General features: G+C 42.3%; 1 protein-coding gene across 2 annotated transcripts in view; it reads left to right on the top strand.

The window, feature by feature from the left end:
* The window catches only part of LOC124265745 (ankyrin repeat domain-containing protein 6-like), a 63,567-nt gene extending 53,386 nt beyond the window's left edge, over positions 1–10,181 (top strand). For both annotated transcript variants that reach the window (XM_046700569.1, XM_046700568.1), the window contains exon 10: positions 9,160–10,181. In XM_046700569.1, the coding sequence (XP_046556525.1) occupies positions 9,160–9,792 (633 nt within the window). In that variant the 3' untranslated portion in view covers positions 9,793–10,181. The remainder of the gene's footprint in view (positions 1–9,159) is intronic.
* Positions 10,182–13,760: the final 3,579 nt, after the last annotated feature.

The raw sequence follows: 13,760 nt of genomic DNA, 5'->3' as shown, positions 1-13,760 counted from the left end.
ATATCTTGAATTATTTTCTGTCGGACACGTTTTATTTGGAGTGGCAAGTACGACCCAAGATAACCAGCTGTTGACAGTGCGCAAAAGTCGGCTCGGCGAAATGGGTTAGAATGAATTTATTCCTTATGTACTGGTATAATATGATAAAGCATTTGAATAATAGAAAAATATTGACTTATATGTTTTCAAATAAATATAATATCCTATATACAGTTGAATAAATACTAAAATAAATAATTACAGAATAAATAGACACAATAACACTAACAATTGGATGGTTCATAATTTATGGCTGAACGGAGATGATGATTTGTATGGAGAAGCATGTACAACGTGAATGCCCCCACCATAAAATTATGTACCAAATAATTGATCCCCGTCATGTCATGTATAAAATCAATATTTTTTCAGCATAATTATAGGTTTTTAATGTACAAAATTGATGACACTCCATAGTACATGTGCACAAAATTGATGACCCCCAACTACCTCCCCAGAACAAAATTGGTGATGTCCCCCCCCCTCTCTCTCTCTCTCTCTCTCTCTCTCTCTCTCTCTCTCTCTCTCACACACACACACACACACACACGCACACACACACACACCTCTAAGGCATAAATTAGGAACGGTCCCTAAACATATTAACATTTGATTTGCATGAAATATTTTGGGGGTATTTGTTTTCACAATAACAACAACCATAAAGGTAGTAACAGTAAACTGAAACATGTTGAATGAAATCTATCTTACACAAGCTTTCAATGATGGAGACCTGGGTAGCACTGAATTTTATAATTTGCTAATGAATGGTACCTTTCAAAACATGGTACAGGGCACATGTAAACATTGCAGCTCTTGCAAATGAAAGTGGTCTGATGTCTTCTGGTAGGTCTGAACGAGCAAACCACACAGTCATTGCAACAGATCTTACCTGGGAAATGGCGAGCTGTTAGTCTGGCAGGATGCTCCAGGTTGGCTGCAGGACGTCCAGATCGTGCTCTTCCCTGTCGCTCATAACCCTCCAGGCACTTGGTTGCAATGGCCAATCTGAATTTTTCAGAACTTACCCTCTTAGCTGGGTTTGCAGCTTTGAAGATTATCAGCGCATTACTAAATGAAACTTCCATCAGGTACAAAAACACCATTTTCCACCACTTACAACACCTGTGGAGCACCATGGAGTACTGCAGCTGCTTGTCTGCCTGGTCCACACCTCCCATGTGCTGACTGTAGAGCTGAACTGCTTTTGGTTTTCTTACCTCTCTCAAGCTGTGTGGTGATGACCTAGATCTTACTCTTTTCCAAAAACAAGAACCATTGTGAATGCTGGTCAAAAGGTTTACTTTTCTTTTATCAGTCCATGTGATATACAAGAATTCATTATCCCTATATAAATGTGGATCATCACCAGCCTTTGGTCTTGCATCCTTGACAGGCTGTGGTACATCCAGTCGGGTGTCCCTCAGTGTGCCACATGCATGCATCAGTCTGGTTGTCACTAAATTCCTGGAAAATAGAAGGAGGAGTGAAAAAGTTGTCCATATACACATGATGACCCTTACCATACAGTGGCTGACACAATGACGTAACATTGTCTCCCTGTATATACTTGCCAGTTCCACATGTACCCAGTCCTGCTGTCTGCCAGACCCCATGACTTGATACCCCACTTATGTGGTTTATTTGGCATATACTGCAGCAAACCTGTTCGTCCCTTGAAAGGAATCATGCTCTCATCCACAGGTACCTCCCTGCCTGGGTGGAAGTGCCTCTGCCATCCTGGAACAAGAATTTTCATTAGAGGTCTTATTTTAAAAAGTTTGTCATGTCTTGGATCCTTTTTGGGGAAATCTGTGGCATTGTCGTGTAAATGAAAAAACATAAGTTTATGAATAAATCTATCCCTTGCCATTATAGCTTTGAACCCCTTACATTCAAGTAGTGGGTCACTTGGCCAGTAAGATTCATACGATGGTTTCTTTGACAAGCCGATCACTAACAGGATAGAAATGAAAGCCCTCATTTCGGCGGTATCAACCGGTTTCCAATTATTAGCACGTGAATGTACTTTTAATGTGTCCATCTTTTCAGTCATAAATTGTGCCGCATACCTGTTGGTTTCAGTGACAAGTAAATCAAACACTTCATCACTCCAAAAAAGTGAAAAAGCATCAAACTCACTTAAATTTTCACCTGTATTTTTTGGCCCCGTCCGATCAACAAAATCTCGTAGCCATGGTGTTTCACTCACTCCGACTGAGGGGGCCTCCAAAAAGTTCTTCTTCAGCGTCCCCAATGTCCAAATTGTCAACTTCTTCCAAATCCATGTCATCGAACCAGAAAATGTCTTCATCACCTTTGCTGTCTAAGTTTCCGAAAAGTTCGCGAAAATCTTTCGATCACAGAAGCCATTATGCAAATCTAAGTTCTCTTGCGGGTCACAAAAAAATACAGAAATATTAAGATTGAGTTAGATTTCTATGAACCGTGACTACCCAGGTCAATGAAAAATAAACAAGTGTGGATGTTTACAATGGATAATTACGTCATTTCCTTATTATTTGGAAATTTATTATTCCGGAACTTTCTCAAAGGCACCCACCCATATTTAGCGAGAGGCTTGTTGGTCCGGTTTCCGCAATCGCGGAAAAATGAAAGTATTGCAGTATTTTTTAGATATATGTAACATTTTGTGAATGCAACCTTCAGTCGTAATTGCATTGCATGTATGTTTTAGGTTTTATCAATCGTTTTCATTTATTAGCTTAGATATGTGGTTATTTGTGAAAGTGATTCAACAACAAATTGGCGAGTTACGTCACACCCACACCTGTTATCCACACTCGTCAACAGCTGGTCATTGCCGATGTTTTCACGAAGTTTATCAAACGAAATCATTTTGGAATTCGTTGAATATTACTTTATTTTAAGAAAACTGATATATGTGTGTATGTGAATTCAGAAAATGAAATAGGGCGTATTTGGAAATACGGATTGCGATACATGTTGAGGTGATTGTTTACTACCGTTGCCATAACATTTAAATGAAAATATCAGACTGTATGCAGCTCAACGTGAAGCGCCTCGCGTAAACAATGGCAGTTGCGGGAGCCTGTGTGCCGATAAAATTAGCCAATACATTTTTAATTCGCGGGCTTTTCGTTTTGAGGTACATAAAATGTTTAAAACTGATATATTTAGAAAGCTGAGAATTTATTCATTCCATACATAATTCAAATCACACGTAAATCCTATTTGGTAAATAGTTATTGCAAGTTTTATTTGGGGATGTCATTATGCTGCTGTCCTGTTGAATGGGTTCGACAGTAGCATTGAGAGGATTAAGGGGTTCTACATTATGTATGTACCTGGCAGCCATCAGCTCACCATGAACTCAGGAGTGAAACTCACCAAAGTTCCAGTACTGGTCGCGTTGCTGAGATCCTTCAAGCTTCAAGACCAGCAAAAGAAGTTTAAGGCACCAGCATGTGACTTAAACATAGTCCTTCAACACCTAACGCTGACACTGACGCTGTTCCTCATCCCACTTGCTGCAGCTGCAAGAATGTCAGAAATCCATGCGATACACTACAGCTGAACGAGATTCTACACGGGTGATCATCCAGCAGTTCATCTTGGGCTAAGATTGGTCTTCATTGCGAAGAACCAATTACCAGGACAACTGGATAGACAATTCCACATCCCAGCGTTTTCATCCATCCTAGGACCAGATGACACTCAGGACTTGTTCTTATGCCCAGTCAGAGCATTGAAAATCTACCTCCAGAGAACTGCTTGGAGAAGGAGAAGATTCAAGGATTCCTCATCCTGTTATCACCCACCACGCCTATCAAAGTCTCCAGAACAACAATCTCCTTCTGGTTGAGAGCAGTAATCCTCAGGGCTTACAAAGCAGCAGGACTGGATCAACCTAGAGCCTCCAATCCTCATGAGGAGAGAGCCATCGCTGCCACTTTAGCTCTACACGGCAACTGCTCCATCACATCCAACATGGAAGGAAGCTTCTGGAGATCAGACTATGTCTTTGTGAACCAGTACCTTAGAGATATAGCCACTTATGATGTATCTGGTATTCATAATTTCGGCCGTTAGTGGTAGCACAGCAGTTGACAGTCCCTACTAGGCAATAATGACTCACCTTATCACATAGTCTCGTAGACATCAGGTTACTGTACCATAAACACCGACAGAGAGTCCATGTTCCCCAGCCTTACAAGATAAGGCAGCACATGAGTGATACTATTCAGTTATGTTGACAACCGAACCATGACAAGCAAGAACCAGGTTTTATGCTCGTCTTAAAATCCACAGCTTCTATGATTCACTTCTTTTTCCCCCAAAAAGAAGGTGGTTCCCCTTGTGAAGAGCCACAGTGACAGAAGAATCTAAGAGTTTACAGGGGTTGGATTGAACAATATTAAGAATCCAAATAGATAGCTGACTCACCACCTATCCCGTTGGATTCAAGCAATAACGTATGAGTCAGATTAAGGAGAATTATGTAAATTTTATGATAAAATTGATATTTTATTCTTATCCTGACTCATAGTCTAAAGGCCCTCCCAACTGTCCCCTCTCAGACACTATTTGGCTGTGGTCATTTAGGTGGGAGTTAAGATGGAGAGAATGACACTTAAGGGTGGATCACGTGGGATACTGGCGCGGGAAAGGCAGATGAGATCACCCTAATGAGGGTGAGCTATTTTTAAACATAGGACAGAGGTTTCCACTGAACCTTGGAAGAGAGTCAGGATAAGTATAAAATATCAATTTTATCATAAAAATTACATTTCTCTACCGTGTACTTTGATCTCCATCAATATTTGAATACAACTGCCAAAACTATAAATGTTACCATCCAGCTAGAATGTTCTATTGTGACCTTCTTTCTGCCAAGGGGACTCCAGCATAGAAAAAATATCATCCATCTTTGGTATTGGGATAAAAGCATTCTAAACAATAGGAAAGAAATATACTGATATATCTACATCTGTGTGAACAGTGCTCATTGCATCAGTATTCATTAATTTTCCTTATCCTGACTTATACATTATTGTTTTATCTCCCTTTCTTCCGAGGTATAGTAGAAACTTCTGTCCTATTGTTCCCTAATGAACAGTCTAAAAATAGCTCACCCCAAATGGGTCTGTCCAGTTTCTCGTGCCAGTCCCAAGTGACCACAAGCTGCATGTCACTCTCTCCATTTTCGCCCTAATGGGTGGTTGGATGGATTCCTCTAGTCCTTATACAAGCTACCTAACTTATGTCTCAGCCTATATATCTAAATTGCTGCTGGTATATGCATCTTATATTCTTTTAACATATTCATTTCAAGGTCACAGCGACACTTTGAAGATTTCAGCATGTTAACCTGCATGTTAAGCTTGTCAGCAAGATTCCTCATGAATCATTCTCTGGATTTTCTTCATATTTGACACCAAGCTTCATCTACTGAATGTGCATGGCTCAGTTGATATTGGTGACCTTACGTAATTATTCAAGGTCATGGCGACACTTTGACGATTTCAGCATGTTAACCTGCATGTTAAGCTTGTCAGCGAGATACCTGAAGAACCATTCACTGGATTTTCTTCATATCGGACACCAAGCTTCATCTGGGGAATGGGTCCAGTCGATTTTGGTGACACTCTGAATATTTCAGCATGTTAAGATTGTCAGCAAGATATCTCAAGAACGGTTCACTGGATGAAAACATGTAGTGTATACAGATACAGAGTATCTGATTATTATCCTCACCCTGCATGCTCTTCATGCTGTTCTTAAGACGTTCTCAGTTGTACGTGCAGAGCAAGATGACCTGGAAGCCTGCACACAAGCTCCGCAGCAGTCGACTGACTATGATGCAGAAGATATCTCCTTCACGCAGCCTCCTCCGGTGTTAGAAACAGAAGTGGTCATCAGACAGACCCCATCAATGCAGACGATCCAGAAGAATTCCTGTGCATAGGCGCAGATCCTCCCTCAGATGCAGACCTTCATGCAGCTGTTGACCCAGATTCCAGACTTCCCACATGGGACCACCAGCCAGATCAACCCGGCCTCATTGCAGATTCCTGCCTTTGTGCAGGCAGTGTTCCACCAACCCTCCTCTGGTCATCTGCAACCCCTGGTGCAGCCGCAGACGTTCGCAGACACAGCCTTTGTGCAGTCTCAACGCTGCATTCATGCATTCCCAGCCCACTGTACAACAGCCGGACCTGGTTGCATCCATCACCCAGCAAGTCCTCTTTGCCATGCTTCAACACTGTATACCTGCACCTGCGGAGATCAACAGACCGCTTAATCAGTCTACTCCTGCAACTTCTGTCAATGGGGAATCTCAACAAGAGAATCTTAGTATCTCAGCCATGGAAGATGCTTCTCAAGAAGACCTCGACACATCCGTTTATGATCATCAAGATCATGGATTGCGAATAGACTCCCGGATCTCTTCACCCATGACGGACTCTTCACCTGCAGATACCTACTGCATCCAGAATGACGACATTGACACACTCACCATCCTGTCTATGACGCCGGTATCCCAGATACCGGACAGCTTAAAGTCTAAATTGTGAAGGCCACCGAGCCTCAAGGATTACCGACTCCACTTTTTAATGGGGAGAAGTTCCCTCTACATAAAATGGAGGTGTTTAACATTCTCCTGCGATAGATGAAGACTTATGAGCGACGAGATCCAAGACCAGATCTTACAGGGTCGAAGACAAGAAACTGGTGCAACTGGACACCACTACCAGGAGGGCCTTCTGTGGACTTGCTATGTCCAGAGGTATTAACAAGGCAATGCTGAACACTCTGAAGAATCTGCAGATGGACTGTGAGAGGATGTTCCTGTCAGCGATGGTGCTGCAGAAGAGGAACCAAGAGTTCGTCTCCGACCACATGTCATCTACATCGGCTGGCCATAATCTTGTGCGTCATCAGCGTCTATTCTCCTCCTGCCACTGGTCAGATCTCTATACCAAGCCACTCAGGCAGCTCCTACTCCCAACATTGAAGAAGAGGTGTCAAATTGACTGGTAGCTTCCACCCCCAAACGTTCCCTTACAACCTTCTACCGTGGGTGGATGTCTCATGACTTATTTGCAAAACTGGTTATTTCTTCAAAACCCGTTCCTGCCTCAAGTTCTTCACGAAGGCCACCGAATCCAGCTGAAGGCCATGCCTTCTCTGACTACTCAGCCATCAACCGTAGATTATCCTGAGCCGATCAGACAAAAGTTAACAGAGGCCATCAACTCCCAACAAGCTCGGCGCCCCTGCTAGTGTTGACCTTCCACCTCTTTGAGCTCACAAACAGTCTCCATTTGGGAGTAAAGGCCAGACACATCCCAGGTGCTGTCAACATCCTAACAGACACGTTGTTGCTGCGCCTGGATGCTGAGCCTGGAGGCCTTTCAACTACTAGTGCTAGGTCAGGGCTACCCACTTGTAGACCTCTTTGTGACAAGGTTCAACATGCAGATAAAGATCTTCGTCTCACTGGTTCCAGATCCACTAGCCTAGACGCCCAAGCCATGTCCTGGAAAGGACAACACTTATGTGTTCACGCCTCCCGTACTTCTACCAAGAGTCATACGGAAGATCACTCAAAAGAAGATCCTGCGACTGATTTTGGTAGCACCCTATTGGCCTTCGAGAACATGTTCCCAAACCTCATAAGACTTTTAGTAGAACCAAGTCTACAATTTCCGAACTGGCCAAATCTACTGATTCATCCGGATACAAAACAGGTTCATGCAAATCCCGAGAGCTTCCAATTACACCCATGGAACATATTACGAACTGTCTCACCAAAAGAGGATCTGAACTAGAGCAGCCAAGGCCGTCACTCAAGCTCTCAGATGTTCTACCAAGAATCTCTACGATGACAAGTGGAAGAGCTTTGACCAGGTTGCAGAGCAGAAAGGGTTCTCAGCAACCAGGGCTATGCATCAAGTGGTGGAATACTTGTGTCATATGTGAGTTACCAGACATCTGGAAGGTTCTACCTTGTCTACGTACCTAGCGGCCATCAGCTCAGTCCTCACCTTGAACCCAGGAATGAAACTGACCAAAGTTCCAGAACTCCTCGCGCTGTTGAGATCCTTCAAGCTAGAAGATCAACAGAGTAAGCTTAAGGCACCAGCATGAAAAAACACATCTAACCAGCGAAGATTATGAGCCATTACAGAAAGCAGACTTTGAGTTGCTATGTCAGAGGGTTGTTGTTCCTCCTCGCACTTGCTATGCTACAGTTTCCAGAATATCAGAAATCTATGCGATTGACTACAGTCAAACTATGAGTCAAGATAAGGGAAAATGTTTCATTTATGTGATAAAATGGATATTTTATACTTATCCTGACTCATAGTCTAAGGGCCCTCACAACTGTCCCCTCTCATACACTATTTGGCTGTGGTCATGATAGTTGGGTGTTTTTGGAGCGAGTGACACATAGCCAGTGATCACATGGGACGCTGGACAGGAAGGGAAGCGGCCCATTTGGGGTGAGCTATTTTAAGACTGTTCATTAGGGAACAATAGGACAGAGGTTTCCACTGTACCTCGGAAGAAAAGGGAGATAAGCATTAATGTATGAGTCAGGATAAATATAAAATATCAATTTTATCATAAAAATTACATAATTTTTTTTATGAAGTCTACAGAATATTGAACTTATTGGAAACTAAAAATATCTCACTCTTCCTACCACTTAACCGATAGCCATCTGTTCCTCTGTCATTTATCATCTGTCTCTTCCTACAGCATACAATAAGACCTATCTCATCTTAAAACATACATTTCTCATCTTTCTCTACCTTCAGCATACACTAAGATTTCTCTCTTCTTGACACTTACACTTATCGTCTTTCTCATCAGGGAACATATTCTAAGACCTCTTTCATCTTAAAATATATACATTTTTCATCTTTCTGTTCCTTCAGCATACACTAAGACCTCTTTCTTCTTAAAACATACACTTATTGTCTTTTTCTTTATGGAATATACACCTTTCTTTTCCTACAAAGAGTACATTCAGAAGTCTATTTTGATATTGAGCATACTTAAGTATTGTTCCTGTTAGTTGATTTGATTTGGTTATGTACATAAACCTGAATTTCTCATTCTTTGCAGAATATGTCTGATCCATCACATCGCCTTTCACAAACAAGTTTTTGTAGTACATCTAGCCTCAACCACTCACCCAGCAATGTGGGGCCTCATAGTCTAGTTGAGAGATGTCAACTCTCACCACCATTGAGTCCATCGAAACAAAGTGACCTTGCTTCCCTGATTGAGAAGATTAATCAGACGACAGTGAAGCTACAACAAGCAGCAAGGCATGATAAGTGCAGGCAGGCTGGTAACAGGCCCGAAGATATCAAGACCTCAAGACTGGATGGTGGAGACAGCAACACTCAAGATTCCCCAAGACGAGATACTTTTGGCAGTGATAATCAAAATGCTTTAAGACCAGACCCTTGTCACAGTAATGCTGAAGATGCATCAAGATCGTATACTTTGGGGACTGACAATCAAAGTTCCTCAAGACCAGACACTTCCACTACCCATTTGGATGTTAGTAAATGCAGTAGAGGGGATTTGGAGGAAATGTATGAAGATACATGTGTCTCCTTTGGAGAGGAAGAAGAGTCAGAGAAAGATGTTGCTCAACAAAGAAAGGACTTGCATACTGTGCCTCAGTGTGACAGGGAGAATCATGGAAAGGACCAGCAAGACATGCACAAAATGGAAACTACTATATGACATGTCGCAGCTCTGTAATGGAACATTGTTTTGACTAAACCTGCTGAGTACGAATGCATTGTAAAGCTGACATCATTTAGCACAAGTTTTATGATAGATGTCAATAATGTCACATCAGCCATCATGCGGCAGGACCGTTCAATAAAATCCTGTCAGTAATTGCCTCTTTTGCATAATGTTCATTTTGTTTCAAGAATATAACAATGTTTTACATGCTTGTGAATATGTGATATTTTGAGTAAACTTTTCTAGTTTTAGACATGGTACAATATAAGGACTGTAGATTTCTCTTTTCACTGAGCTGTAGGTATTGATATGAACTCATCAAACTATCCAACCTGACTCTTTTATTGTCTTTGTATTAATAAAACATACATATGGTGAAAATGCTTTGGGTGTCTTCATGTTTATTGTTTTCAAAATATACTAGCCACATAAAGAAACTGTGCATTGTCAAAATATTATCCCAGTTGATAAGTACTATAACAATGTCAAAGGTACATATGAACTTTAATGGAGGGATCATGAGACCATAACAAGTCGGGAGAATTTCAATTGAAAAGTCAATAACAATGACAGGGACAGGGGTCAAACGACCATGTCACAAGCTCAACAACGGGTATGTCCACCATCAGCAGTGAGAACAGCAGTGCATCGACGACGTATCTAAGAGCCTATCAAACGTGCAAGGAAGGCTTGTGGGATGTCACGCAAGTTCTGTTGCAAGGTCAAGGACGTTATTTGGCGGATGAGGAAGATGGACGTCGATCCATCCATATCTCGTCCCAGACATGCTCTATCAGGGAGAGATCCGGTGAATTTGCAGGCTAAGGCAGTAAGTCAACGTTGTGGTGTTGCAAGAAATCCATAGCAACCCTTGCTGTATGAGGGCGGGCATTGTCCTGTTAACCAAGGGCCATGACATTGCAGAAAAGGAATTGCCACAGGTCGAAGAATCTGATCCCTATAGCCCACACCAGTTAAGTTGCCCTGAACAATCACCAAAGGAATTCTTTGGCGTGCTGTTATTCCACCCCAAATCATCACGGAACCACCACCAAAGCGATTCCAAGACACAGGCCTGTGCATAACATTTTCCCACGCGTCTATCGTCACGTTGACGTCCATCACTATGGGAAATGTTAAACCTGGACTCATCTGTAAAAACAACATTTCTCCACCAAAACAAGGGTCTGCAGACATGATTTTGGCACCACATTCGGCGAGCTTGTCGATGACGTATTGTCAGGATAGGCCGTATGGAGGGACGTCTTGGTCTGATCCCGTGATGACATAAATGTTGTCAAACTGTGTTTGGGTGGATACGGCGAAGTCCTGGGATGGTTCGGGCAGTCATCACTGCAGTCTGAAACCTGTGGCGCAGATGGGTCACCCTTATCCATCTGTCCTGTCATGGCGTTGTTACACGTGGACGTCCAGAACGTGGCCGATCGATGACGTCATTTGTGTTCTGGTAGCGTCTCACCAGTGCAGCAATGGTGTTCCGGTGGCAGTGGAAATGTGCAGCCACTTGTCGTTGAGACATTCTCCCACGGACCATCCCAATGGCCTCATGACGTTGTGCAGACGTGAGCCTTGGCATGCTGTGCGTTTCAATAGCCGTTTAAGTTTTTTGAACGATCGCAAGGGCTTTCCAAAGTGACAGCATTGTGTGGCATTCATTTACTCTGTTTCTCTTTCCCGGAATGCTCGTGCAACAACGTATTGCACATCTCAAGGACGAACCCACTGACGTCACGGAACGTGGACGGGGTATGCATGTTGGATACATGTTACTAATGTCTGAGTTTAATTCTATGTGTCTACACAGGTTTGATAAATTTAGATTTTAAATTTTTGTATGCAGTTTCTTTATGTGCCTAGTATATATCTCATTTTATTGTTCTTTAATGAGTTGAAAAAGCTTCAAAATTTCTTTCAACAAGCTGCTTACAAGGTTTGTGTTGTGGCCTTTTTGCAGCTAATCTTGTGAGCTTCTGGCAGCTGTTGCTGAGGTGTTGTTGTGATGGTCTTTCAACTATCCCAAGCGTAAATCTGAGGGGCTGGGGCAGCCATCCCCAGGTTAAGCTTGTGAGGATGTGGCAGCTAACCCTGGGATAGGCTTTAGGGGATGTGGCAGCTAACCCTCCGTGAAGTTTGCAGGAGTTTGGCAGTGGACCCTGGATTAGGCTTGTGGAGTGGTGACAGCTAACCCTGGGTTAAGCTTGTGGAGTGGAGCTAAACCTCGGTTAGGCTTTAGGAGATGTGGCAGCAGACCCTCGGTTATGCGTGTGGAGTGATGGCAGCTAACCCTCTGTCAGGCTTGTGGAACAGTGGCAGCTGACCCAGGGTTAAGTTTACCACTACCCAGCAAGTGGCGCTCACACCAAACTGATGTCCCTAACTACATATATGCGATGCCACTCACTACCAAGAGATCTTCAAGAAGCATAAAACTTTATCGAGAGTCAGTCGATTTTCAGAATGTAATTTTAGCTTGATCGAAAAGGAAGTATTTTGCATAAAGTTTTATGACTTTGTTATTGACTCAACAGCTTCTTGAATTCCAATCAATCAATCAAACAAACAAACGGTTCCAGGCTCACCCAAGCAGATGTTATATAACCGACCATCAGTGTTTCACACAAGCTACAGGATGTGACACATTACTAAGTGGATCTCACCAACTACTCAACATGCCTCACACATATAGATGTCTAACACTTGCCAATTTGCAACTGACCCAAACCAATATACATGTTGTTGTTTACTTGTTATTTCTTCGTTTGTTGGTTTCACACTGAATTCCCTTCCAAGAAGGTGTCACACTGTTACTTGTCGAGGGTCAAACTGAAGAAATAAGTTCATCCAAAAACATATGCAAAATACCAGGAAATTACAGACATTTTGATTAAGAATTGTTTTGTAAAATTATCTACCTTTATCACTACAAAATTATAAATTTACTGCTAAGTAATTAAAATGACAACACATTGGCACACAACATATAGGTAACTCCAAAAAAAGTCAACAATTTTTCAACTGGCAGCCAATATTGGTCAATCTTCGGGAAAAAAGTACTGGACATAAACGGTAAGAACGATCTTCACTGCTGGTTTATGTGTAATGGGAAAGGCATGCTCTTGCCCACAAACATAGTCTAAATACCTTTCAGAAAGTTATATACATCTCTGGATAACAACAGACAATTACTCTCCAAACAGTTGGGGTGGGGTAGCCCAGTGGTTAAAGCTTTCGCTCGTCACACCGAAGACCCGGGTTCTATTCCTTACATGGGTACAATGTGTGAAACCCATGTTTGGTGTCCCCTGTCGCGATATTTACTGGGTATTGCTAAAAGCGGCGTCAACCTAAAACTTACACACGTACACTCTCCAAACAAATTCCTTTCTTTTGTACAGAAATGAGTGGGGCTGCAACGCATGAGAACATTTTACCATACCAAGAAATATCTGTTTCAAGACGCTGAACCTGGTATTCCCATTTCACAGTTTTACAGCCAGCTTGGGTTTTACGAGTCTCTCAGGAAGGCATGGGTATCTGAGTTAGCTGAAAGTTTAGAAATGTTCAGCTTCTTGTCAACAATACATCAAACTCACAATTCTGAATATCACACACACACTCCAAGTAGCTTGTAATGTTTTTCTAATCATGTTGATCCGACAAAGCTTTATCTATCACTAACTTTCCTTTCAGTAACACACTGACCGTGACATTCTAATTTAGGATCGATCAGGAACTGGCAACAAAACGGAAACTTCACCACAACGAGGGATCTTTTGAAGTTATTCCCAGTGCCCTCTGGAATGTACAACCTAAAATGATAAAACATAGTCAAATAGTTCCGACCTATCATTAGGCCCTTATTGTTCCTAGTTCCTTAACGACCCTTGAACAGAATAGATCAAAACATCCCCTCACAAAAGAAATGTGACTGTCTTCATCAG

Source organism: Haliotis rubra, unplaced genomic scaffold (assembly GCF_003918875.1).
Source record: "Haliotis rubra isolate DU_JTF1 unplaced genomic scaffold, ASM391887v1 Scf991, whole genome shotgun sequence".
NCBI lineage: Eukaryota > Metazoa > Mollusca > Gastropoda > Lepetellida > Haliotidae > Haliotis > Haliotis rubra.
The sequence above is the reverse complement of the archived record's forward strand: the minus strand, read 5'-3'. Positions and strand labels throughout refer to the sequence as shown.